The sequence below is a fragment of the Pipistrellus kuhlii genome, unplaced genomic scaffold, assembly GCF_014108245.1.
Source record: "Pipistrellus kuhlii isolate mPipKuh1 unplaced genomic scaffold, mPipKuh1.p scaffold_m20_p_7, whole genome shotgun sequence".
Taxonomy (NCBI): domain Eukaryota; kingdom Metazoa; phylum Chordata; class Mammalia; order Chiroptera; family Vespertilionidae; genus Pipistrellus; species Pipistrellus kuhlii.
The window spans coordinates 21,176,432-21,202,532 of NW_023425573.1; the positions used below are offsets into that span (position 1 = coordinate 21,176,432).

Sequence of the window (26,101 nt, forward strand, 5' to 3'; positions counted from 1 at the left end):
AACCACTCATCAGGCATTCACGGAGCATGAGCTTGTGGTTTTGTTGGCTTTCCTGTCCTAGGCCTAATTACTCTAATAGTGGTAACATTGCCAGCCTCCCTAGAAACTTCAGCTGTCTTCCTTCCAGCGTATTTTACTAGAAACTTGGAAGTTGGATTGGTACTTCTTACTGCTCTGTGGTGGGTCATTCTTTTACTTTCTTCTCACTGCCCCAAATTTACTCAAAAGGGGAACTTGTCGTGGTTAATGTGATCTCCACAGGAAAATTCATAATAATCATATGAGAATAATGACTTCTAATTATGGCTATCATTTATTGGGTACACATCCATGCTCATTAATCCCTATAAAAGCAAATTTGGTATTATCCTTCTTCTATTGTACATTTAAAAAAATCTAAAGCAGCCTGGTCAGTGTGGCTCAGTTGGTTGAGCATTGTGTTATACACCAAGAGGTGGTGGGTTCAATTCCCTGTCAGAGCACACACACTGGTGCAGATTGGATCCCTGGTTGGGCACATACAGGAGGCAACTACCGTATTTTTCGGACCATAAGACGCACTTTTTTCCCCCCAGAAGTGGGGGGGAAAAGTCCCTGCGTCTTATGGTCCAAATATAGCCTACACATATACTTTAAAAAAAAAGTTTTTTTACTTGCCCGGCTCTGTGTGGTCTCTGTGTGCTTGCCCGGCTCTAAAATGGTTCTAAATGCTGCTGTTTACTTTTCAGGGTTGATTACATGTGTTTATGACTGTGATGTTGGGTTTTAATGCACATAAAATATTTTAGGACACTATTTGTTTCAGAATCTTTTTTTCTTCATTTCCCTTCTCTAAAAACTGGTGCGTCTTATGGTCCGGAGCGTCTTATGGTCCGAAAAATACGGTAATTAATGTTTCTCTCTCACATTGATGTTTCTCTTTCTCTCCCTTCCTTTCTTCCTCCCTCTTTCTAAAAAAAAAAAAAAAAAATGTTTAAAAATTCCTTTAGCCGGGCTGGCATGGCTCAGTGGTTGAGTATCAACCTATGAACCAGAAGGTCAGTGGTTGAGCATGAACCTATAAACCAGAAGGTCATGGTTTGATTCCCAGTCAGGGCACATGCCTGGGTTGCAGGCTTGTTTCCCAATGTAGGGCTTGTAGGAGGCAGCCAATCAGTGATTCTCTCTCAACATTGATGTTTCTATCTATCTCATCCTCTCCTTCCCTCTCTGAAATCAATAAAAATGTATTTTAAAAAAATTCCTTTAAAAATATTAAGGTAAAGACAAACCATAAGTACTTGCCTAAGTTCCCTTGTCTAGTAAACAGAGTTGAGATTTCAAACCCAGCTCTGGTTCTAAAATGCCTGCCTCTGAAACCTCAGAACAATGCTGGATCCTTAAAGAAAAAATATATTCACCATTGTAATTTTGCTATATTGGGATATTTTACTTTTGCCAAGGGATATTTTGCTTCTAGTTGCTCCAGTAGATTTTCTTGTGGGAATGGCTGAGAATACTTATCAATATCAAAAAGTTTGAGCAGCAAATGACAGCAAGTTATCCTTTCTTTTGAAATTTATGAGAAATAAAAACCACTATTTTTATCATAGAGGATTCAGTATATCTCACTGGAAGCTTTTTCATGCAGACTATACTGATATTAATTGTCTCTGTAGGAGAGAGCGGGAAAAGGCAGATCAAGTGATAGTTATGATCTACTTTATGCCATGGGCTTCTGCACCTGAGATTGCAGTTACTGCCCATGAGGCAAGTGTTGTCACCTGCCTTCTGTAAATGGGGACTGTGAGAATCAGAAAGGAAACTTGCCCAAAGTTACAAACCGTAAGTGGTGGCCTGATCTAGACCCTCTCTGTCAGATTCCTGGGCCTGGTCTTCTCCCATACTACAAGGCAGCCTTACAGCACATAAATTCCCAGAGACTGTGTGAGCTTATATAGGCTTACTGTATTTCTCTTCCCTGCACTTACTTGTACCAACTTTAAGTAACACCTTCAAAACTATAACAAATATTGGTGAGTTTACTCTCGTTCTGCTTATCACTGGGAACTGGGAGACCAAAGCATGACATAAGTATCTGGTTCTCACTTCATTCTGCATTTTGAAGTTACTGCCATGGGTCAGCGTTATCAACATTCAAATTATTACTTAATAGGAAGTCTCATTTTGTAGTTCATTTGGTTTGTGCACTGCTGGCCATTTTCCCTTATGTCTATTCCAGGCTCTTCCTCCTTTATTATACTAATAAAGATGCACAGAGATTGAAGAGGACAATAATAATGAATGTTTGAGTGGATCCAACAAACTATTTTTGTTGTTTTTTAAAATATATTTTATTGATTTTTAACAGAGAGGAAGGGAGAGAGATAGAGAGAAACATCCATCAGCTGACTCCTGCACACTCCCCACTGTATATGTACCCACAACCAAGGTACATACTCTTGACTGGAATCAAGCCTGGGACCCTTCAGTCTGCAGGCCAATACTCTATCTACTAAGCTAAACCAGTTAGGGCCTATTTTTAGTTCTTTATGCAGAGGTTATATTTCCAGGAGGATGATTCTATCATCAGTGTCAATATAACTCAGTATTGCTATCAGCATCAACTGGTGCTGATAAATTCAGCTATGCTAATCAGCATCAAAGGTAGTTTAAATGATCAAATCAATAGCTTCTTCTAGACAACCATACATAGACCAGCACTCTATGTGCAGCTGCCTAAGACATCAAAATACGTCCATCTGAGTTTTATGCACACCAAGCTCTCAGGGGCGATACAATTTATATCCTAAACAAGTTATGACTTTGATTTGACCCTACCAAGAACCCATAGCATACCTGGTCATGCCAACACTGTACCCCTATTGTGGCCCCCGTTTAGTATGAGTTGTCTTGATTGTCTTGTAAAACACATTTCTGAGGAGCTCACAGTATTTATAAAGATGAACACATTAGCATTATTCTAGGTGTTAGTATATTAAAAATAACAAGTAACACAGAGGTGTTCAAAAGGGAAGCTTCCAATGCAGACTACAAATGCATTTCTATTCTATTGGTTGCAATTGTCAACCTACCTCATCGCCCAAGCGAATGGCATGCGGTATTTCCCCAACTTGCTGCAGAACTGCTTGTTGGATTTGAGTATTTTTTGTGCATACTAAGGGAAAAATAAATGATACGTGGTTTAGAACATCACTTTACAACCTGCCCATGAAAAATATTAACAAATATTTTTCTATGTTATCATATATTGAAACTCAATGGAATTCTGACTTACTGGGCCCACATGCACCTCTTAAAGAGCCAAATGATAGTCTCTGCATTCAAACTACTACATAATATTTTTCTTTCTTTTTTAGTTTGGAAATTCAAATATAGAAAATACCCTTGTCTTGGAATACCAACATTTTTCCTTTCTTCTAATTTCAAAAACCTTAAAATATTGAATGGAAAGTGTTATCAAATTTACATTCACAGTTTGTCCAATGTTTTATTTATCATGACAGAGGTCAGAAAAATTGCTCTGTAAAGGTTCACACAGTAAATATACTGGGCCATATGATCTCTGTCATAGCTTCTCACTTCTGCTGCTCTGGCAGGAAAGCAGACATAGAAGATCCATAAATGAATGAGTATGACTGTGTTTCAATAAAACTTTATTTACAAAAACAGGTCGCAGGGTGGACTTGAACCACACACCATAGTTTGTCAAATTCTGAATCTCATAAATCTGTTAAATTCTGCCATAAATGTGCATATATATATGCTCAAATTCAATGGTTATACATTATTTCCTCAATGTATTTCTTTTGTGTGGAAAATATAAGCTTTTATATTTATTTTCTATTAAATAGTAACATTCAATTATTAAATATCTCATAGAAAAAAAATCCCGTGTTCCCATCATTCAAAGAACTTTCTGTATATCCTTTATTCTTTCTTTAGTAAGGTTTGTTATAATTTGATATGCAATTATCTGTCCCCCTTTTCATACAGTTTCCCATCAGCATTAATAATATCTTAGTGTGCTGTATTGACTTATTTTTAGTCAGATTAATCCTCCTAACTTTTTATTATTGTTAATACTGCTCCTTGAGTTGAAGCTTTATCCACATTTAAATTTATTTCTACTAATAAATGATCAAAAGCCAGAAACTTCTGGGTCACAAAGCATAAGCCAGAAATACTTTAACATTTTCCTGATGCCTAAGTAAATTCCTTAATGAAAATATTTATTCACTAAGTAAATATTTTGAGACTTAAACTTATAATTGATAATTCATCAGAAAATGCAATTTTATTTCTTGAAATCAATTGAAATTCTGTGTGGAAAAGAGTATGCATTACCTTGTTGGAGTCTGGATTCTTAATGTAAGGTTCTGCACCACTTGCAATGTTTCCCATTAGTACTTTCTCGACTTTGGCCACCAGAACAACATCAGAATGTGGATTGCTTACAGAGAATATGGCCTATGTACACACACAAAAAAGAATTAGGATTAACAAACTAGTAAGCATGTAGTATGCCACCCTGAAGATACTTATAAAATCTCATTTGTATTGAAAGAACAGCTTTAGGGAAATTTTTAGTTGGGTAATCATTAATCTTGTGTAGGGTATGGGAAAGAACAGTGGGACAGCATTCTATGCCCCACCAAGTGTAAATAAAAGTGCAACCTGCTTTGGAAATTTCAGCCATTCCTCTGGAAACCCCTTGACTTGAGGTTCTTCCAATTGCCGCGGGGAGACCGTGTCTATGTTCCCATTTTCCTGTACCACAGAGGCCCCTGAGAGCATCTGCCTGACAGCCGTGTGGTTCAGGTCCACATGAAAATCAGCAGAAAGCTTCCTGCTGTCTCTGAGGTCGTAAAGTGCCACACTCACGAAAAAGGGCTCAACCTGTGAGAAAGAGAAGCGATGGTTTTGTCAAAAACCAAACAAATAAAAGACCCCCCTGAAAAAAAATTTTTTTAATGCTACCAGAGTGTCACAGAAGCCAAAGGAAAAAGATTCAAGAGGGACTTTTCAATTAGAAAAACATCAAATGAGCAGATTAAATAAAACAAGGGCTAAAATAAACAAATCTATGTATATGTAATTATATACATATTATATTTACATCCATATGTACATACGTGTATATGAATAATTATATATGTAATTAACTACAGGCTTCTAAGGCTAGAATATGCTTACAAAAACATTTTTACTTATGTTTATGCTTCTTCATTTTGATTTGAACCTATCATGTATCTGACAATATTCTATGATCAAGCAGGTTATACACACAAATCAAATTATGACATGGCTCATCATTGTACAGCCTCACTCATGCTGTAGATTTTGTTGAATGTTTAATAGATACTTCTTACTTTTTGAAATTATAATTATAATGAGGGTTTAGCTTACAATGAGGGTTTTCATTTAATTCCTTAATCTTAGCAATACTTATCAGCTGCCTTACTATTATAAATAGAATGACACGTACAAAATGAAATTCAATAAATTAATTTGGAAAAAAAGACAATTAAAAAATAAAAGGTTTATGTTTTACCAATTTAATTTATTTCAAAAAAAATCCTGGTTTGTGGTAGTGGTAGTCTGCCAAGAGTTGAAAAATGAAAAAAATTACATGAAAATAACTCAGGCAGGAACACAAACACATTGAAGGTCAAAAAAAAAAAAAATCTTTATTATTTTTCCTGAGTTGTTGCATTTTGATTTTCATTTCTGCTTAGAGAATGGAAATAAATGGCCTGCATTGATAATCCATCAGAAATTAAAGCTCATACAGTGATTCATTTATTTCTCCCAATCCAGCTTTTCAACTTAAATGTCAATTTTTACTCTTTAAATCACTAGCTTTTCAGTAAGGATTTGTTAAATAAAGCACCTTCAAAGCCTAACAAATAAAATCATAGGTTTCTTTTGTTTAGAATTAGGTACTTTTCATAAAAAAATGACATTTTAAATGTTGCTTTGCTGCTTCACAGCTTTATTATTTTCGATTTTTGGAATTAATTCCCATTTTCAAAGAAATATTTTATTCTATAAAGCCATCAACCTGCACTTGGTTTTCAATGACTGACTAAAAAATTACACGCTGTCAAATAGTTTCCTCACCATGCAAAAGATTTTTTAGGGTGTTTTTTAGAAGCTCATTCACTAAATGCAGAAGTTGGTTCTTTAGCAACTTAAAGCAATATTTGACTAATTTAAAAACGTGTTCATTGACTTAAAACAATAAATTTAAAAGTAGCTGTATTAATAAAGCAGTGCCATTGAAAAATATGCAAGGGTTTTTTTTTAAATAAAGAATGCCATTGCATAGCAAACGACTGTTAAGGTGAGGCTGTTTTATTGATTGCTTATAACATTGCTTATAAGAACAATGACATTATATTTTAAAAAGCAATTTCCTTGTTTTTTTAACATTTGTGGCAACTGTAAAATAAATTAAACTTATACAGACATACAGAGCACTCCAAATCAACTTCTCCCTCTGGCTGACAGATGTGAGAGAGACTGTAAGATGCTGTGAACTTCTGCCTGCTCTCTTGCTTGGGAGATTGGCCCAAATACAAAAACTAAGCTTCTGAATATGTTTTTTTTGTACAGATAAAGGAATCCACGGGAAAGAAGTCATATGTCCTTGGCACTGGGAAGAAAAGCCCATTTTCTTTGTGTTTCAGTTTCTAAATTTGACATTTTAATTAGAGCTAAGGATGTGTTTGGTTAAAAAAAAAAGCATTTAATTTTCTTTAATAAGATGATTAAGGGACATAATGAGTTGGGTTAAATTTTCCTGATATTTTAAAATAATAGTTTGGAAAAGCAAGTTTCTAGTGTATTTTTTTTTTTTTTAATCCTGAATAAGAAAGTATGTTCTGATCGTTCTTCCTAACACTCTTACTCCACATATGTTTCCCCTTACAGCCTTCAACATCCTCCATGTTCCCACACCCACTGGGCTCCTCTTTGGCTTTGTGTTGCTCAGCCTCTCAGCACCACTCCACACTGCTGTCCATTCCTTTCTTGGCATCATGATGCACTCTTTCCTGGTTTATCTCTATTTTAATGGTCATTCCTCTTAGTCTTCTTTGGTTACATCTCCATTCATCATTTAAACATTTGGTTCTTGGCCCCTTCTCTATGTACATAGAAATTCTTAGATGATTCTCTCCAGGTCACTGCCTTGACCAGACTTCCAAGCTGATATCTCTGCTCATGGCTAATCCCTTGGTTCCAAACTTGTGTTGAGCTTCCTAAATGGATATCTCTTATTAGCTATCTAATAGGCTTATCAGGCTTAACATGTCCATAGTGGAATTTTTTATCTAAATCCCCCAAATCTGCTCTTATTACAGTTTTGTTCTCTTAGTAAGTGGCAGCATCCTGCATAGAACTGTTCAAAGAAAATACCAGGGACTCATCCTTAAGATTTTCCTTTCCCTTTTCCTGTATATCCCATCTTCCCATCTACCAGAAAAACCTGTCAACTTATAACACATCAGTCAAATCCATCCATTTCTCTCCTTCCTTGCTACCCCTAATCCAAACAAGGAAATGAATTACAGAGGTAGTTTTCTAGCTTCTCAACTCCTATTTCCTCCAATCCATTATCCTGATGAATATTTTAGAAACACAGATTAGATTGCATCATGATAAAGTACTTTAAACCTTTGAATAACCTCCTTTCACACCTAGGGTAAATGCGGAGTTCGTCCTTTCTGCCAGACACTCACCATCACAACTAACAAGGCTCCATCTAAAAAGAGATGCATATGCATGAAGGGCACAGTTTGTAGGGAAACGTAATGCTGTGTCTGCCTTCTAAAAGCAAATGGGGCCTGCTTCATGGATCTGGAAATAAGTTTTCTACTTAGAGGTGAAAAATGACAACTGAGAGATGATTTATTAGAAATTAGAACAGAATGTATTAAAAATAATAAAAGGTAATCTGCCAATATAGCAACCTTTTAAATTAATGGTAGAATTATAAGTAATTTTATTTTCTTCTTTGTAGAAACATTTGGTAATGTTGATGCTCACAGAATGCACTCTTTCCACACATACATTCACAATTAGCATAGAACTGCCTCCTCAGAATGCTGAGAACTCCCAAGAGGGTCTACTTAGTAGAAAAAGGACTCTTGTATTGATTTAATGAGCAGTGTGGTATTTTCCAAATATCAGTGAAGCACTTTTTTCCCCCTACAACTTGCATGTAGCATCTGCGCTATTATTAAATTAATATTTATTTTGATATTATTTCACTTGGTTCACTAGTTAGCCTTGTCTTAGACAGTAATAACTGTGAAATCACAGGGCTGGTATGTTCATTTTAATTATTTTCTAATACACATTCAAATAAGCATATAACTATTAAAATAAAAATGTCAATTTAAAAGCCACCTTGAGATACAAGAAGATACGAACAGTATCTTAGGAAACTCAGAAGCACTATGCTGATTTAATGGAAAGAACCCTAGAACATAGTCCCTCTGATGCTTCTTCTTTACGTTAACAGAAAAACTTTATGGCAGCATATTGACAATTCCATTTCAGAACTTGTGCATTTCGTCATATGTAAAAATTCTGTCAGTCACACTCCCTGCTACACTAGATGGTGTGCATTCTGCTTGGAATGACTAGGAACAGAAGAGATTCGACCGGGGTGGTGGGCTGTTGGATTATGGGTATAGGAAGTAACAGAAGAGCAACTTACATTCGTTATCGGGTCATTTTCATTCTCCGTAACACATCCCTGAAGACTGAAGTTGAGAGCTTTACAAATGATCATGATTCTCTTGGCAGCTTTTTCTTCAAATGGTTTGATCACAGACTCGGGTTCTAAAAGATTCTTTTTCTGAAGTTTCAAGGTCTAGAAACATTTTGACAGTTTTACTCAACAAAAGTTTTTATCCATACACACACAAAAAAATATAAAAACCACAATTGTATGGATCAAGTTTCATGTGGGCTTAGAAATAATTCCAACTTACTTCTATATCTGGGTCCATGGAGAAGAGATTAAGCCTCTCCAGGTTTCGAGTGGCTTTGACGGTCTCTTCAGTTTCTGTGAGGTACTATAGAGAATACTGTGTTACTTCTGATCTAAATAGCCAGATACTTTCAGCCCAGCCCCATCAAAATGGCAAGAAGTAGCTCCCTTCGTATTATCAGAGTTTTAATATCACCCATTGACACTTGGTAAGTCTTATAAAAACGTAATTTAATTTTTTAAATTTTGTATTTCTTTAATTAACCTTAAAAAAATTTCCAGGAAAGCATTAACTAATAAGCAATGCAAATTCATTTGCATGATAATGTGTCAGCTTTATTACTTTTGTGAAGTCTGGATGTAGACTGTTCTCTGAAGAATCTGTTTCCTCTGGTGTGCATTCACATGTGATAGAATTATCCAGTGAATCTTGAAAAGATACACAAAGACAGGTTATTAAATAACACTCATGAATCACACCTTTCTCTCTCCTGTGACATTTCAAAACTAGGTTAGACCCAAGAGCGGTGAAAGATGGATGGAAGTGAACAGATGCCTTTACTGTATCTTGGTTTCAGTACTCCTTACTGTTAAAAAGACATTGGCTGGGAAACCAGACCTCCTGATGATCTTTTGGGAATGCTTTCCATGACACCATCCTATGCCCATGCGAACTCTGAACCTTTACGTTCTGCATTTATACTCGGTGCTGTCTTAACTTACTTCATGAAAGCATACTCAAGTTTTCATACATACATTTTTATTTTTGATAATTCTGACTCTTATGCCATCAGTTTAAAACTCTCATTCTAGCTTCTGTTAGTACTAAATTCTCTATAACTCTTTAAACATTAATTTTCTAGTTGAATATTATTAAGTAAAACATGAATGTAAAATACCTGCAATGGTACACAGTAGTGGTGTTAAAAGCAACAATGATCTTTCTTCCTTATTCTCTCATGACTTGTTCACTTAAAAGCACATGATACTTAGGTTACTAGAACTTAAAGACACTTTGTTTTCTAATGGACCATGATGCAGTGCAAGATGCCTTAAAATAGTTTTCCTTTGGGAGGAGTGATTGACTCTAAAGGTGAACTTGTTTTCCACGTATTTATAGACCTGCTTTATCTACCTTTCATTTCACTCCTTCTCTCCTCTCTTTTGCTCCCTTCTCTTTGCCTGGAGTGAATTAGAATCTTCTGAGGGAATTAGGATGGGCAAAAAATTTTATTTTATTATAAAAATCTCTAATACTATGCCAAATTTATAGAACTTTCATATATACATAAGCAGATCTCAGTATGGTCAAAAAGCATACATGACACTCCTTTCAATTAAAAGGAAGCAATGCATATCTGCCTTCACAGAGTATACAGTTAATGCATTAAATTTAGTGAAAAGCTATAAAGCACAGGATGACACCTCATCAGATCTGGGTACATTTTTTTAAAACTGATGTCAAATGCTTCCCAACATCATTTGCTGGGCTTTAGCCTCAATCACTGTCTGTCAAGTCAAAATCGTACCTCTGTGGGGTGACACTCACTGTTCAGTACAAGTTAAGATTTAGGGGCAATTTCTTGGATCTCAGGGATGGATGAGCTAGACCTGCCAGCTACTATAGCTTCTAGGAGTTTAAATGACCCAAATGCACACGTCACGCTTTGCAAAGGATGAGAGAGGGTGATGATGTGCTCTTACCCAGCCCCAGATCTGTGAGCTCTGCGCTCCTCCGACCCTGAAGGGGTCCCTCAGGGCTGATTTGCAGGATGCGGTTGAGGGTGTGGATCCATTCATCCATATCGGACTCCGTTTCAGCCGCCAGCACAAAATAGGTCAGGTCATTCATTTTCAATTCAAAGGCATATTTTCTTAGTCTGTTATTCTTTGATACAAAAAGAAAAAAACACACCAGATTAATAAGTCTTAGAGAGTGGGAGACATATTTTATGGACTCCTGGTGGTTCTAAAAGTTTTCCATATATGTAGGTAACATAAAGAAATCTCCCAAAAAAGGACACACATTTAGATGGGTATGGATTAGTTTGTACTTCTGATACAGGTATTCAACTTTTACTAACACTGTTCTAGAATCTTTAGAGTGCCCACACTATAATAAAGCAAAGCCTATATATTCAGGATAACTCAACTTCATATAAGTAAAGCACAAACTGGAGAAGAACCAGAAGATGGGAGTATTATTATCTTATGAAATTGTAGAAAAATATCAAAGTATAAGTAATTTTATGGGAATAGAGTTGCTATTCTTGGTGGCAAGAAAAAGTAATTTTGAATATCCTCTCGGCAATGTCCTTTTTCTTTGGGATGCCTTCAGACACTATTCCAAAATAACTCATTCCTTTCCAATTCCACAACACAATTACAACTACAAATAGGACACTTACTAAATACTTGCCTATATACAAGGCACCGTGCTGAACATTTTACAATCATTATCTTATTTAAATCTCCCAACAACCTTTTTGTGAAAAATCATATTATTCCATTTAACACATGATGACATTGAGGCTTGGGCGGGTAAATTACAATGTGCTAGGAATCACCTGGGTAGCAAGTGGTAGAGAGGGGAAATAACCTCTTTAGACTTTAACACCTACTGAGATAACCCCGGTACAAAGAAGATGCTCAGTGAATGCTGTCCTCCTTCCTTGCTACCTTCCTGGCACAATCACCCACCAAGGGGTAGCTTTGGCCTTGAGGTAATAGATTTTCCATGTGCTGAGAATAGATAGTGAGACAACACAAATGCCTCAAGAAAAAGTAAAAGTTGGAAATTGAAGGCAAAAGAAGAATCAGTTTAAAAGCTAAGTGTGATTCTCACTGTAAAATGTCACAGTTCAAATGCTTTTTTCTACACTCTTCCAATGATAAGCTATTTGCTCCCATCCATACTTTTGTACTATTGTCAAAAGTATCATTTCCTTGCCTTGTAATGGATCACTTGCAGGCTAGCTCCTTTATTCGTCCATGAGATTGATTAGAGAAGCTGGCTAACTGTCCTCGGTGGTCAGTGCAGTGATAACATTCACTCGTAAAGCGGTGTCTATTGTGCTTGGATTTTGTGTCAGGAAGAAACAGTCTCTGCCCTGGCAGAACAGGGAGACAGGCCTTAACCAATTAAACACAGTGTGATATTGGAAGATGAATATACTTACATTTTATATGAATATATTGAAGAAAAGGTAAAAAATCAAGGTATTAATATTCTTTTTGAGAGCAGAATTGCTTATTGGCATATGAGAATAAAATAGCTGGTCTCATGAGAGCACATGGCAGGATGGATTTGGCAAGTTAAGGTCCAGAGCTGCATTTGGAAAAAATTATTTTGGCTGCAGTGTAAACAGAATGAGGAGTCACCAGCAAGGCAGTGGCCTCAAACCACTGTGTGCAAAGCCAACATCTAGGCAGCTTCTTTAAGAATGCAAGTTCTGATGAAACCCGTTTGGCTCAGTGGATAAGAGTGTTAGCCTGTGGACTGCGGACTGAAAGGTCCCAGGTTTGATTCCGGTCAAGGGCATGTACTTTTGTTGCGGGCATATCCCCAGCAAGGGGTGCCTACCCAAGAGGCAGCTGATCAATGTTTCTCTCTCATCGATGTTTCTAATTTTCTATCCCTTTCTCTTCCTCTCTATAAAAAAATAATCAATAAAATATTAAAAAAGAAAAGAAAAAAAGAATGCAAGTTCTTAGAAGCCGCACTCCCCTTAGGGGGAGTGGGCAGACTCCCTCCATACACCTTCACACAAGCTTCCTGGGCTTCTGTCCATGGAGGTCCATTGAATCTCCTGTGACCTCAGTGACACAGAGTGCCTAAGGACAAAGGCAAGTTGGCTGATAGCACATATAAAAAAGAGACAGGTTTCTTAAAAAAAAAAAAAAAAAAAAAAAAAAAAAAAGGAAGAGAAATAGACAGGAAGGGGGGAAAAACTAGACGTGCCCAGAATTCAGGACAATTGCAAATGCAAGCCAATCTCGGTGCTGTCTTGAAAACAAACAAGTTAAAGAGTCTCCTTGACTAATCAGATGTTGTAAATCATGAGAACTGGGAGATTCAGCTATGCAAACTGCTAATATTGGGTCCAAGTTAAAAGTGGATCAAGCTGCAGCATGCTTTTTAATGCTGATGCTAAGAAACCAATAAAAATTGTAGAAAGAAAACATTATGAAATACTATTTAAATTTTTTTGATTTCTTAAATTGCACTCTGCACATCAAATAAATTTATTATTGTTGCCAAGTTTAACAATATTATTGCAAATATTTTTTTAAACTTTGAAGAAATTATAACAAGCCCTTGGTTCTCACAAAGAGGTGTTTATAAATAAAATAAATATTCTATTTACAACTGCTCAGAAACCAAATTATTATTTTTTTAAATTTGGAGAGAAATAGAACCGCTTTCAGCATTGAGAGGTTTATGTCGGCGAGGACTAAGATGCCTAAAGTGGTTTTCCATCTCATTCTCCAAAATAATGGCATATCAACTTGCAAAAAAGAAAGGACAGAAATAGAAAATCAATGGAACATTTTATTATAATAATCTTGAAATGCAATAGTTAAGTCATTAAAATGGTATTCAAAAAGTAATCATATTCTTTTCACTCCCCCATGTTCCCCTGTTTCCATGAAATCAGTGTTCTTTGTGTCCACTGCAACTAGTTTGTTCTTCCAAGCTCACCCCAGCCCACCTACACGGCTTCATAAACAATAGGAAACTGAATATGGTCTGATATGTTTAATGAGTTGTAGCAAACTGGTCTGTTTCTACAAAGTTCATCTGGAAAAGTTTTAAAATAGATACTCCAAGGACACTGGACACCACTAAAGCCAATGGAGGACTGAATGATGAAGAAAGAAGTTACCCAAACAAAATATTCCATCACACCAGTAATGGTGCTAGCATCTTTTACCTAATTTTTCAGAAACAAAAGAAGAGTTTTAAAAGGAAACACACAACATCAACTCCAGGTTACTGGTGTTTCTGGCTACCAACTGTGCAATTCTGGCCATTTTCTGTATGTTTATTTTTCATTTATAAACAATATTAGGTACCTTCTATGCGCCAAGTACATAGCATTAAAAAACACATGTAAAGTGCTTGCCCTCCTTGAACTTACATTCTAGTGTAATGGAGTGTCAATAAACAAGTAAAAAGAACTATCACATATATACTATGTATAATGTAATATAATGCAATTTATCAACATCAGAGATAAACAGAATTTCATTCTTGCATGTATTATCAGAACCTAATGTTTGAAATTAGTCATTTATGCTTTATTTTCACATATTATCTTTCTTTTCTTTTTTTTCCTGTTCATCCTCCCACAGGCTGGAAGCTCTTTGAAGTCAGAAGCCACATCTAATAATCTAATTCATATTTGGCTTTCCCACAATGCTTTGCATATAGAAAGCATTTCAATATATATTTGCTGAAGTAAATCCTACATCTAAAATGCACTGTTTAGAATTGCATATATACACATCTTTGTAGTGTTTCCTGTGCCCATGTGGCTTACATAGGATACATGTATGTGTGTACGTATGTAGGTATGTCCACTTCATGTATAATAACCAAAGTATTTTCTTGGGCATCTTTCTGTAATTTTGGACATTCCTGTGCCTCAGATCTAATTTTGTCATTTATTAGCTCTGTGACTTGGAAAGGCATTTTCTCTCTCTCAGGTGTTTTTTTGTTTATCTTTTAACCCTCACTCAAGGACATTTTTTCCCATTGATTCTTAGAGAGAGTGGGAGAAGGAAAGATAGAGATAAACACAGATGTGAGAGACACATCAATTGTTTGCCTCCTGAATGTCCCCAACCAGGGCCAGAAGCTGTAAATGATACATGCCCTTGACCAGAATTGAATCTGGGACATTTCACTCCATAGGCTGATGCTCTATCCACTGAGCAAAACAAGCTGGGTCTTTTTTTTTTTTTTTTTAAACATACTGAGACAATAATAATATGAAATTTGAGGTAAGATTGCTAAAACACTTGATTGCTTCAATTTTTATGTAAGAGGGAATAAGGATAGCTATTTAATCAGAGTAGAAAGAATACATGTCTTAAAAGTAAGAGGTCCAAATGGATCTGTGGAATTATCTACTGCCCTTTGCCACAGTGGTTTGTGCCAAATTGAATATTAAGGACAATAATCTGAAGATCAAGAGGTTGCAGAAGAGCATTGTCTGTTAAAAGCACTATGGCTGTTTCTTAAATTAAGCTCTTGGGAATCAATGTAATCCTTATCTTTGAAGGAAACCTCCTCTTAGACAGAAGATGATGTACATGCACATTATACATTTACTATCTCACATCTAATAATAAAGATAATATTTATGAAGCGTATCTTTTGAGCTATTTGATTTACATGTTATCTTATAAAATTCCTTAGTTCAGTGGTTCTCTAATGCAGCTACACAGGTGGCCATTTTCCTCAAATATAAAAGACTTGCTCTTGTCTCAGGACCTTTGTACGTGCTGCCCTGCTCATTTTTGAGTCTCCAGATCAAATACTGTCTCTTCAAACATACTTTTCCCACTTCTGTAAAATCAATAATCCTTTCCAATGTCATCATTTATCTCTCTCCCTTCAGTATCCCTGTTTATTTTCTTTGTTCCAGATTTCACCAACTGATTCTATTGTTTAATATATATTTTATTGATTTTTCACAGAGAGGAAGAGAGAGGGATAGAGAGTTAGAAACATCGATGAGAGAATCATCGATCAGCTGCCTCTTGCACAGCCCCCACTGGGGACGTGCCCGCAACCGAGGTACATGCCCTTGCCCGGAATCGAACCCGGGACCTTTCAGTCCGCAGGCCGACGCTCTATCCACTGAGCCAAACCGGTCCCGGCATGATTCTATTGTTTATTTATTTCTTTGACTATTTTCTGTTTTTTTCTTCCTTTATTGAAAGTAAGTTTTGTGAAAGCAGGAATCAAGATTGTTTTGTTCTCCACTGACTCCCTAGGGTCTAGAACAAATCTTGGCTTATCTCAGATACTCCATAAATATTTGTATAGAAAAAATAACGAATGACTGCATGAACATAACATTTGATTAAAAAAAACAAAACAAAAAAAAACCAAGAGAGAAAAAAGATTCCTACTCACCTGCACCACTCCTGTACAGGAATCCAAAAAGATGCACCCTTTGGGCTCTTTGGATATTTTTTCATCTTTGTAAAAATTCATGATGTAGGAGCTATCGGGCAACTGAGTCAGCTGAAAGTAGCGCTTTTTGAATGACTAAATAATGGAAAAGATACAAGAAGGTAGTTGAGGTTGCAGTGTGCTCTTACAGAAACTAGCATTTTTTTTTTATTCCTACAGGAGTGTGACACTTATGGGGTGCTGTTTGAGGGAAGAGCACACTCTTTTCTCATAAATAAAATATGACGCAGAACATAAACTCAGGTCAAATGGCTCTCCTCTGTGCCCTGACCGAAGGAGAGGTGTCAGGAAGGGTGGCAGACACAAAGATGTGCCCTGATGTCTCCTTACCCGCACAGTAATGGTATTGTTCACGGTGCTGTTGAAATTCCCCTTGTAGAGCCAGCCAGACTTGAAAACTCCAGTTCCTCCCGCTCCCCCACCGCCCTTGGAAGACGAGTGGGAGGTGGTATCCTGCACAAAAGCATCATTAGCATGACTGCAGTCTTTTGTGAATCCCAGATCTTCGGCAAGGCACTTGCACTTAAAAATGAGCCTCCTTTTCAAACTCTCTTTGATTCATCTCAAATAATCATGTTCCATTTCAAAACTAACGTGACTCATTTTGACTAAAAGCCCTCATACAAACAGTTACTGCAGCTTGATGAAAAACTATTCAGAACATGGAACACTCAAGCGAAAGACAAGCACTAATTATCCTCATGTTTTAAACATTTCACTATCAACAATTTACTTACTTCATCCTTATCAGCATCTTCATGGTCAACCTCAAAGGAATGTGAAGGAAGTTTCTCTGGCTTGTACTCTGCTCTAATATTAAAACAAAAATAAAGGTTCTGATTTGTCTTTTGAGACATGGTTTTCATTTTCAGCTGTTTCCTGGGTAACAACTACTGCATTTTTAATAAAATAATGTAACCTTGTGAGGATCCCATTTTCTTTGGAGGTTTTAACCTTCCCCTCCACCTGGACATGTTTTTTTATTTTTTATTTTTATTTTTTTACAGAGAGGAAGAGAGCAGGATTGAGAGTTAGAAACATTGATGAGAGAGAATCATCAATCAACTGCCTCTTGCACACCTCCTACAGGGGATGTGCCCGCAACCAAGGTATATGCTTGACTGGAATTGAACCTGGGACCTTTCAGTCTGCAGGCTGACATTCTATCCACTGAGCCAAACCGGTTTTGGCTCCACCTGGACATCGTAATCCAGCAAATAAATCTCTATTTTAATCCATAGAGTTAATATTTATGCAGATTTACACACGAAATGGGACAAAAGTGAACAGGACAATTTTTAGGTTTGATGGTTTACTAGTATATTTTTCTCTTTCACATGTTGACATTTTCATTACCTTTCTGCTTCTACCAAGGGTAGAGGAGGTCATTTTAAGAACTGTGTTCCAGAAAACAAGCATGTGCTCTGGCCACTAGGCTGTGCTGCTCCCTAACCATGGTCTCCCCCAAAGTCTGCACTCATTGGCAATTGTGCTCACTTTGTGATTTCCCATGGTAGCATAGAAACATCTGTGTCACAGGACACTGACAGCTCAAGGGAGCAAGAACATATACCTGGCTATATACTCAGAAATATAAGACAGAAATAAGTTTTCCTTGGCTTGATTCTGTCTCATACCTCATGGCTGAATGGAACTGGATATTATCATTCAAGGTTCAGATCTTTCTTGATACCTAGCTAGACATTTTTACATGTCAGATTCTCATGGCATATTTGTGTGTGTGTTTTTTAAGATGATGTATACTGTGTATAAGCAACCTCACAATATGATTATTGAGAGGAAAAAGCCCAGAGGCACATTCAATATTCCCATCACAAAGAGTCTTCTATGTTGAAGGTATTCCAGAAAACATCACTCAGCCAACTCCAACTCCATTAGTCCCTAACAATATTCTTGCTGACCTTATGTTCATAGAAAAAAAAGTGCAGACCTACGTAGTCAATTTAGATCCTATTGTGGGGGTAGGGGTGGGTGAATTTCTTTTCATTTAATTCTGAGTTTGCTTGATCAAATTCAATGGGAATGCAGAGCTGCCTTCATTCTTGGAGGTTATTCTTTGCCACTAACTGATCCAGTACCCAGATAATACCTGCTACATAGAAGTCCCCCCAATAATATACACCAGAAAACAAATCCCCAACTGAGGAAGTATGCATTCCAAGGAAGGAGAGAGTTGATAATTACGCATACATACAAAAGATAATTTCCCTGGATGAAAATGGTTGTGAAAATTTTAAAGAAGGGCTGAGAAAAGTCTGACCCACGTAGTGGTGGCAGAGACCAGATTTAGACAGGGTGGTCATGAATGGCCATTTACGTAAGTTGAGACTCAGTCGAAGCTGGCTGTGTGATGACCTGGGGGAGGTCATTTTGGCATAGTGAATGGAGACAGTACCGGTCCCAGGGAGGAACCAAATTGGAATGTCCAGGAGTGGGAGGCCAGGGCTAGAGAACAGTTGGGGAAGGAGAGCAGTAAGAGGTGAAAGCCGCCATGTTAGAAAAGGCAGGGGGGCTATTGAGGGCTCCTCTTTCCCAGTCATTCAGTTCCCACTGCTCCGCATGGCACAACCCTCCTTGCCTTTAAGTAACTATGTCACCACTCAGTCTCTCATGCCTGCAGGGCCATTAAGCAAAGACTGTTCACCCTTTCATAGACCATGGAAAGATAAGCTCCTCTGCTCCTGAATTTAACATTCTTCCCCCAGCAGCACTGTGTGGTCTCTGAGTCTTTGGGATCCAGAAGTAAAGGACTCAATAGGGACACCCTGATGTTGAAACCCAACATTAGCTATTATTTCTAGGCAGTCTCATTGCTCACTTCTACCCCCAAATCACTCCCATTGCCCACATAAGGGCTGGGGGATGCCTGAGAGCTTCCTTGGTTATGATTGTGATGTTTGGGGTGAGTTACTAACCCTCTCAGTGCCCCACTTTCCTTTATACAGCAGGGATAACAGTTCCTATGCTGTGGGATTATGTGTGCTAAATGAGATAACATGCATACGGCACCTAGCACATTCTGATTCATTGTTGACACTCGGAAAACATTCTTTTTATTTTTTAAGAAAGAATCTATTCTAATCTAGACACTCAAATTGGTTACATTTTATTTGATATTCAGTCACAAAATACATTCCATAAAATGTTCTTCTTTATATCAAATCAGTTGTAGTAAAAACTTGGATATGTCATATATCTTTGTGTTTTACCCCGTGGATAAATATGATCAGTGGCATCATATATATTTTCTAAGTTGAGGTATAATTGATAAATAATATATTCGTTTCAGGTGTATTATATAATGATTTGTATATATAGCAAAAATTATCATCTCGGTAAGTTTGGTTAATGTCTATCACCATACATAGATTTTTTTTTTCCTTTTGATGAGGATCTTTAATATCTACTCTTGGTAACTTTCAAATATACAATACTGTATTACTGACTATAGTCACCATCCTGTACTTTACATCCCCATGACATTTATTTTATAACTGGAAGTTTGTACCTTTGATCCTCTTCAACTGTTTGCCTTCCCCCCACCTCCTGCCTCTGATAAACATCAATCTGTTGTTCTCTGTATCTATGAGCTTGTTTTTTCTTTTTCGTTTGTTTTCACATTCTTGATATAAGTGAGATCATATGGTATTTGTCCTTCTCTAACTTATTACATTGCATATAATTCTTTTGAGGACCATCTATGTTATTGGAAATGGCAAGATTTCATTTTTTTTTTTTTATATGATGGAACAGTATTTCATTTACCCATCAATAGATTGTTTTTATATCTTGGCTATTGTAAATAGCACTGCAGTGAACATGGGAATTATATAACTTTTCAAACTGGTGTTTTCATTTTCTTCAGATAAATACCCAGAAGTGAAATTGCTGGATTATTTTTAATTTTTTGAGGAACCTCCATATTGGTTTCTATAGTGCATCAATTTACTTTTCCATCAACAATACATCAGGGTTCTCTTTTCTCCACATCCTCACTAACACTTATAACACTTGTTATTTCTTGTCTTTTTTATAATAGCCATCCTAACAGGTGTGAGTAGACAGCTAATTGTGGTTTTGATTTTTACTTTCCATTGTCATGTCCTTGTTGGCTATCTATATGTCTTCTTCAAAAAAAATGTCTATTCAGAACCTCTTTCCATTTTTAATTAGATTGTTTTTTGTTTTGTTTTGTTGTTTTTGCTATTGAGTTGTATGAGTCCTTTGTGTATTTTGGATATTAACTCCTTATCAGATATATGGTTTGTAAATGTTTTCTTCTATTCAATAGATTACCTTTGCATTTTGTTTATAGTTTTCTTTGCCGTGCAGAAACTTTGTATTTTGGTGTAGTCCCACTTTGTATTTTTGCCTTTGGTGTCAGTGTCAAAAAACATCCATTGGCAACAATAATGTTAAGGAGCTTATCCTCTCTGCTTTCTTCTAGGAGCTTTATGGCTTCAGGTCTTACACTCAAGTCTTTGACTCATTTCGAGTTAATTTTTGTGCATGGTGTAAGACAGCAGTCTAGTTTCGCTCTTGCGCATGTGTTGTCTAGTTTTCTAGAGTTGCTCCTTTCCTCATTGAATATATATTGTTGGCTCCATTGGCATCATACATTTTTATGTCATTCTGGAACCACAAATTCAGTGATTTTTTTTTATTCCTAATGTGTGAAGGTCTTACATTTCACATTCCTCCAGTATCTTCCTATAACAGACACTTAAAAAAAAAAAGTGGGGTTCTTAGGCCTTAATAATAATACAATTTTAAATTTAAAGAATAAAAATGAAGGAGATAAACACACATATTTTTTCACTGAATTGCAGTTTTTCATTTTGTAACCTCAGCAATCCATAAAAAGAAATGATCAATTTTAATTGTTAGCAGACATAGGAAAATTCTCCTAATATAGGAGGTATAAAAATGATTTACTTCTAATAGCCTCAGAAGGCCCAAGTAAAGTATCTGTTCCCGCTACTGACCTAAATACATGTAGTCTTCAGTAGGGAATGCTTAGCTTTGTAAAATAACTTTAAAAACAGTTTTGCTAATCAGTGTTACAGTCTTCATTATTTCAGGGGATATCTGAGGATTATATTTCTGGATTATAGTCTAAAATTTCTGATTTTCATTTTGGAAAAAAAAAATATATATATATATTTTAAAATATATATATATATATTTAAAATATATATATATATATTTTATATATATATATATATTTATATATATATATATTTATATATATATATATATATTTTAAAAATTACATATATATATATATATATATATATGTAATTTTTAAAATCTAAACTTCCTTACTTTATGGCAGTCTTATTCTTCCCCATTTATGGTATCAAGTTCTACTTCCTTTAGTTAAAGTAAAAAATTCTCAACAATGTTTTGGTTCCTATTGCATTTCTTCTCTCAAGATTTTTCTTTAATGCTCTATGGGCATTCCAATTCAACCAGACTTTGTATTTACTGAATGTGCTTACTCTATTGTTTTAATAGAGGAAAAATACCACCAATCTTTTCTTTCTTTTATTTTATTAAATTTATTAGGGTGACATTGGTTAATATAATTATATAGGTATGTTGCCAGTGGAAATTGGGTTCTTCCATGAGATCAGGAGGAAAGCATTCCAAGGACCCACTCATGGGAGATTGTGGTGTGGCAAGCTAGCTAACTGTACTAACAGTTTCAGGGGTACAATTCTATATACATCATCTGTATATTGCATTGTGTGTTCACCACACAAGTCAAGTCTCCTTCCATCACCAACTACCCCCCTTTACCATCTTCTACCTCTTCCCATCCCCTTTCCCTCTGATAATTACTATAATGTTCTCTGTTTTTATGAGTTGTTTTTTTTCTTAATCCCTCCACTTTTTCACCAAGCCCCAAACCCCTTCCTCCCAAACCCCTTCCTCTCTGACAGCTGTTTTTATGGCATCACAAATATAAGAAAAGAAAAACAATGTTTGGGGATAAAGTCACTAAAAATTTCAAAAGATCTAAAGACAGTGGTGTTATTTGTTTAGGCTGGCTAAACACTGTTCACTTCACTTCATATGCAGTGTTCCCAGAGCTTGGGCACAACCTCCAAGTTGTAACCACTTCTCTGAACTATTTTGCAAAAGAGGAAGTCTTGATGTGAGAAAAAATACTTTGCTTTTCAATTGCACCTATAAACTGGTGTGCTAACAACCAGACGTTCTGAATTACTCACGCATACCTAACTGTGTGATGGGACCTTAATAAGCAGTTGCAGAAGGTTATCTATTAAGAGTTAACTGACTCTAATGAAATGCCCAGAGATTTGGTAAAAGTTAATGTTCACTGTGTTTTGTTGTTGTTGTGTGTTTTTTGTTTTTGTTTTTTGTGTTTTTTTTTGTTTGTTTTTTTAAACAAAACAAAACACAAAACACCTGCTGCTTTGGAGGAACATTGGGTCTTCATAGTAATGCAACTCCAAAAGAAATTATCTTCTCCCCACTCCCCCACCCCCTGTCTCACCCTTCTCTTTTTCCTACTCTTATCACTGCAATCTCTTTTTCCAGAGAGTAGAACAAGTAATCTTTCGAAGAGATAAAACAGATCATGTCACAGTCCTGGTTAAAAATGTCACGGGCTTCTGTTGCAATGAGAGTAAAATCCAAGCTCCTTTCCAGGACCCACAAGGTCTCCTGCCCAGGTTTCCAGAGTTTCATTTCAGAGTTTCTCTATTCTCTTTCCAAGCTCAGCTCCTGCCTCCCTGACTATCTTTCTGCTCAAGTGACCATGCTTGTTCCCACCTCAGGACCTTTGTCCACCCTGTTCCCTCTGGGAACCTTTTCCCAAGATCACAGTGCTGGTAGTGACTGCTACTGCAGATCTGAGCTCAAATTGTATAACTCTTCCTCTCAATTCTGCATTTTGAAGTTGGGAGTACTTTCAAGTATCCAAATCTGGAAAAGATGTTTTTTTGGGGCAAGGGAAATCTTGGGAAGTGGTACCTAAGTCTGAGCAATGTATCCATGAAAAAGTTAGATACCATGTGTATCATCTCAATATTTCACTTGAGGAAAGTGTTAATAAAAATATCTATGAAAGAGAAACACCACATGACCTCACTCATTTATGGATAATAAAGAACATTATAAACTGATGAACCAAAAGATAGATATAGAGACAGTAAAGCAACAAGCAGACTGTCAAATTACAGCGGGGAGGGTAGGGAGATAAGAGATCAACTGAAGGACTTGTATACATGCATATAAGTACAACCAATGGACACAAAACTCTGGGCAGGGAGGATATGTATGGGATGGGGGGTAATGGTAAAATATGTACACAGATAATAATTTAATAAAAAAAAAAACACCTAAAAAAAACCCCCAAAAACAATAAAAACCCTGAAACATTAAAAACAAAAACAAAAACATATCTATGAATTATCTCAAGTGTTTTTCTGGGTTATTTGCATCATTTTAATTTGATGAACCAATGCATTGAAAGATTTCATTTTATTTAAACTCCTTACATTTAGCAACCCCAAACCCATTAGGAATCCTGTTTTTTGAAATTTGCCATTCACTCTATTTACAATACTTACCTGATAAGTAATTACTGCACACCTAATATGTGCTATGCATTCTCCTAGGCCTGCAGGGGGTTCTGCAAGGAAACTCCCTGCACTTTGGGGGTTTTTACTTCAGTGGGGACACAAACACTGAATCGGTGACTGCTTTAGTTCAGGTGAGCTTCTCTGCGAAGCTGACATTGTGAGAGTGTAAATAAAAAAGTCACCTTCTCCTAAAGGCTTCATTTTTCCCGGAGTCCAGAAAGAAAAGGAGGTGTTTATTTATCCCTTTTAGCCTTTCTTAGGCATAAATCACTTCTGTGGAGGTTGTTTATTTTAGCGATTTATATATATATATAATTTCAGAGAGGGAGAGAGAGAGACAGAAACACCAAAGATGAGTGAGAATTATTGATAGACTGCCTCCTGCATACCCCCTACTGGGGATTGAGCCCACAACCTGGGACCCTTTAGTCTGCAGGCCAAGGCTTTATCCTCCGAGCCAAATCAGCTAGGGCTATTTTAGTGATTTTTTTTATATCCCAACATGAAGATACACAGAACCAGTGGCAAATCTGAACACTATATACAGAATATTGTCAGGAAAAAATTTTTGATCCAAATTGCAGTTTTCTAATCTTGTGTCAGCTATTGAAAGGACAGCTCACAAAAGAATGATATAACAATATCTTCAAACTTTGTTCAAGATTAAGTATATTTATAGTTTATTCCCAACTTTTGTCACTATATAAGATTGCATTGTTGAAAAAAATATTATATTCTGATTCTTATTTTTAAATTGTATAAAATATTCTTTGATGCTAGGTTAACATACATGTGTTCATAAACAATGGCAGAATTTAAACAAAGAAATATTTTATATATGGGAAGTCTCCAGCTCTACTTATAATAGGTTCTTACCGAGGTAACTGTCGAATGTCTCCAGAATATTGTTCATATTTGTAGTTTACCACATACCACTGGGAACTATAAAATTTACAAGCCTTAAAGAAAAACAACAATAATTAAACAATTATCATTAAAAAATTCAGCTATCTCGAAGTATTATAGTACTAGAATATAGTTCTCATGACCTCTTGGGTCATGTTAAGATACGTATACTAGTGATGCTAAGGTAGGTAAGGGGCTTGCTCATTATTATCATTTCACACTTTCCAGGGAAAGGACCACCTTTCTGAGACTCTTGGAGGAGGAACCATTGAACATACTTATTCTATTTTGCTCCATCAAGGAAGACCTAGTTTATCACTTGCTGCAGCACACCAAGGACATGCTGTTAACCTTAAGTACCATCATTTCTCAGCTGTCCTTGGCAAACGCTTTTATTATGTAATAGCTTTTAGTAGAGAAAGATGTTGTTATTTATATATTATCCTTACATCACAATTTTAGCCCATTTCTTCTTGTTTTTGCATTAGTAACTTTCCTTTTTCTCTTTATATCAACCCTGTTGTTGACTTGAAATCTATTTGCCAGTTTCCCTAACTGCCTTCTAAGCAATAATGTCCAGCTTCTTCTCCCTAGCAACTAGCCTCCTTGGAGTTTCTTCAGGAACACGACTTGCTGTATAGCCAGGTGAAGACATTTTACACTTTAGCCAAATGTCTGTGAAGTGTTTTCCCGTACCTCGTCTCATTTGATTTTTTTTAAGTCATGGAGTAGGTAGATAGGAGACTTGGTGGAATCCTATTTTCATTCATTATCCAGAAAATAGAAATTTAGAAAGCTTAGAAACTTGACCCGACTGAAAAGTAAGAAATAGTGGACCTTGAAAATGACTTCAGGTTTTCTCACTGTGCAGAATATATTCAAAGACTACTGCAGTTAAATATTTTACCCTGTATGAATTACAATAATAGTCTGCTTTGTGTTGATATTTACTTCTGTGTTGCTGACAAGTACCTGAAAGAGAAGTTGGGGTTCTTCACTGGGCAGGAAAAAGTTTAACTAAATCAGAAAGCAGATCTAATTAAGCAAGTTTATCTCTGTATATAAAGTTCTCACTGGCACCAATTGCACGGGTGTGTTTCAATCTGTCATTGTCAATCGTGAATTTGGTTGACACTTCTATTATAGAGAAAAGGCAAATAGTGATATTAAAATATTTATTCTAATTAATTTCCTTTCAATGTGCACAAATTCGTGCACTGGGCCACTAGTTATATTATAGTGGTCTATAGTGAATGATTTTATAGTATTTACTGATGGCATATATTTCTCCAACATCTACCATGCACTTAGCACTGTACTAATTGTGGTAATGGGGATTTCCCTAAGTGG

The 26,101-nt window shown here is 36.3% G+C and overlaps 1 protein-coding gene across 16 annotated transcripts in view; it reads right to left on the reverse strand.

Moving 5' to 3' along the window:
- The window catches only part of DOCK10 (dedicator of cytokinesis 10), a 208,645-nt gene that overhangs the window by 74,579 nt on the left and 107,965 nt on the right, over positions 1–26,101 (reverse strand). For all 16 annotated transcript variants that reach the window (XM_045575320.1, XM_045575321.1, XM_045575322.1 and 13 more), the window contains exons 4-14: positions 24,722–24,804; positions 16,949–17,021; positions 16,542–16,664; positions 16,152–16,286; positions 10,709–10,892; positions 9,348–9,433; positions 9,006–9,089; positions 8,729–8,884; positions 4,678–4,899; positions 4,348–4,470; positions 3,075–3,157 (exon numbers count right to left, since the gene is read on the reverse strand). In XM_045575320.1, coding sequence (XP_045431276.1) covers positions 3,075–3,157; positions 4,348–4,470; positions 4,678–4,899; positions 8,729–8,884; positions 9,006–9,089; positions 9,348–9,433; positions 10,709–10,892; positions 16,152–16,286; positions 16,542–16,664; positions 16,949–17,021; positions 24,722–24,804 — 1,352 coding nt within the window. The remainder of the gene's footprint in view (positions 1–3,074; positions 3,158–4,347; positions 4,471–4,677; positions 4,900–8,728; positions 8,885–9,005; positions 9,090–9,347; positions 9,434–10,708; positions 10,893–16,151; positions 16,287–16,541; positions 16,665–16,948; positions 17,022–24,721; positions 24,805–26,101) is intronic.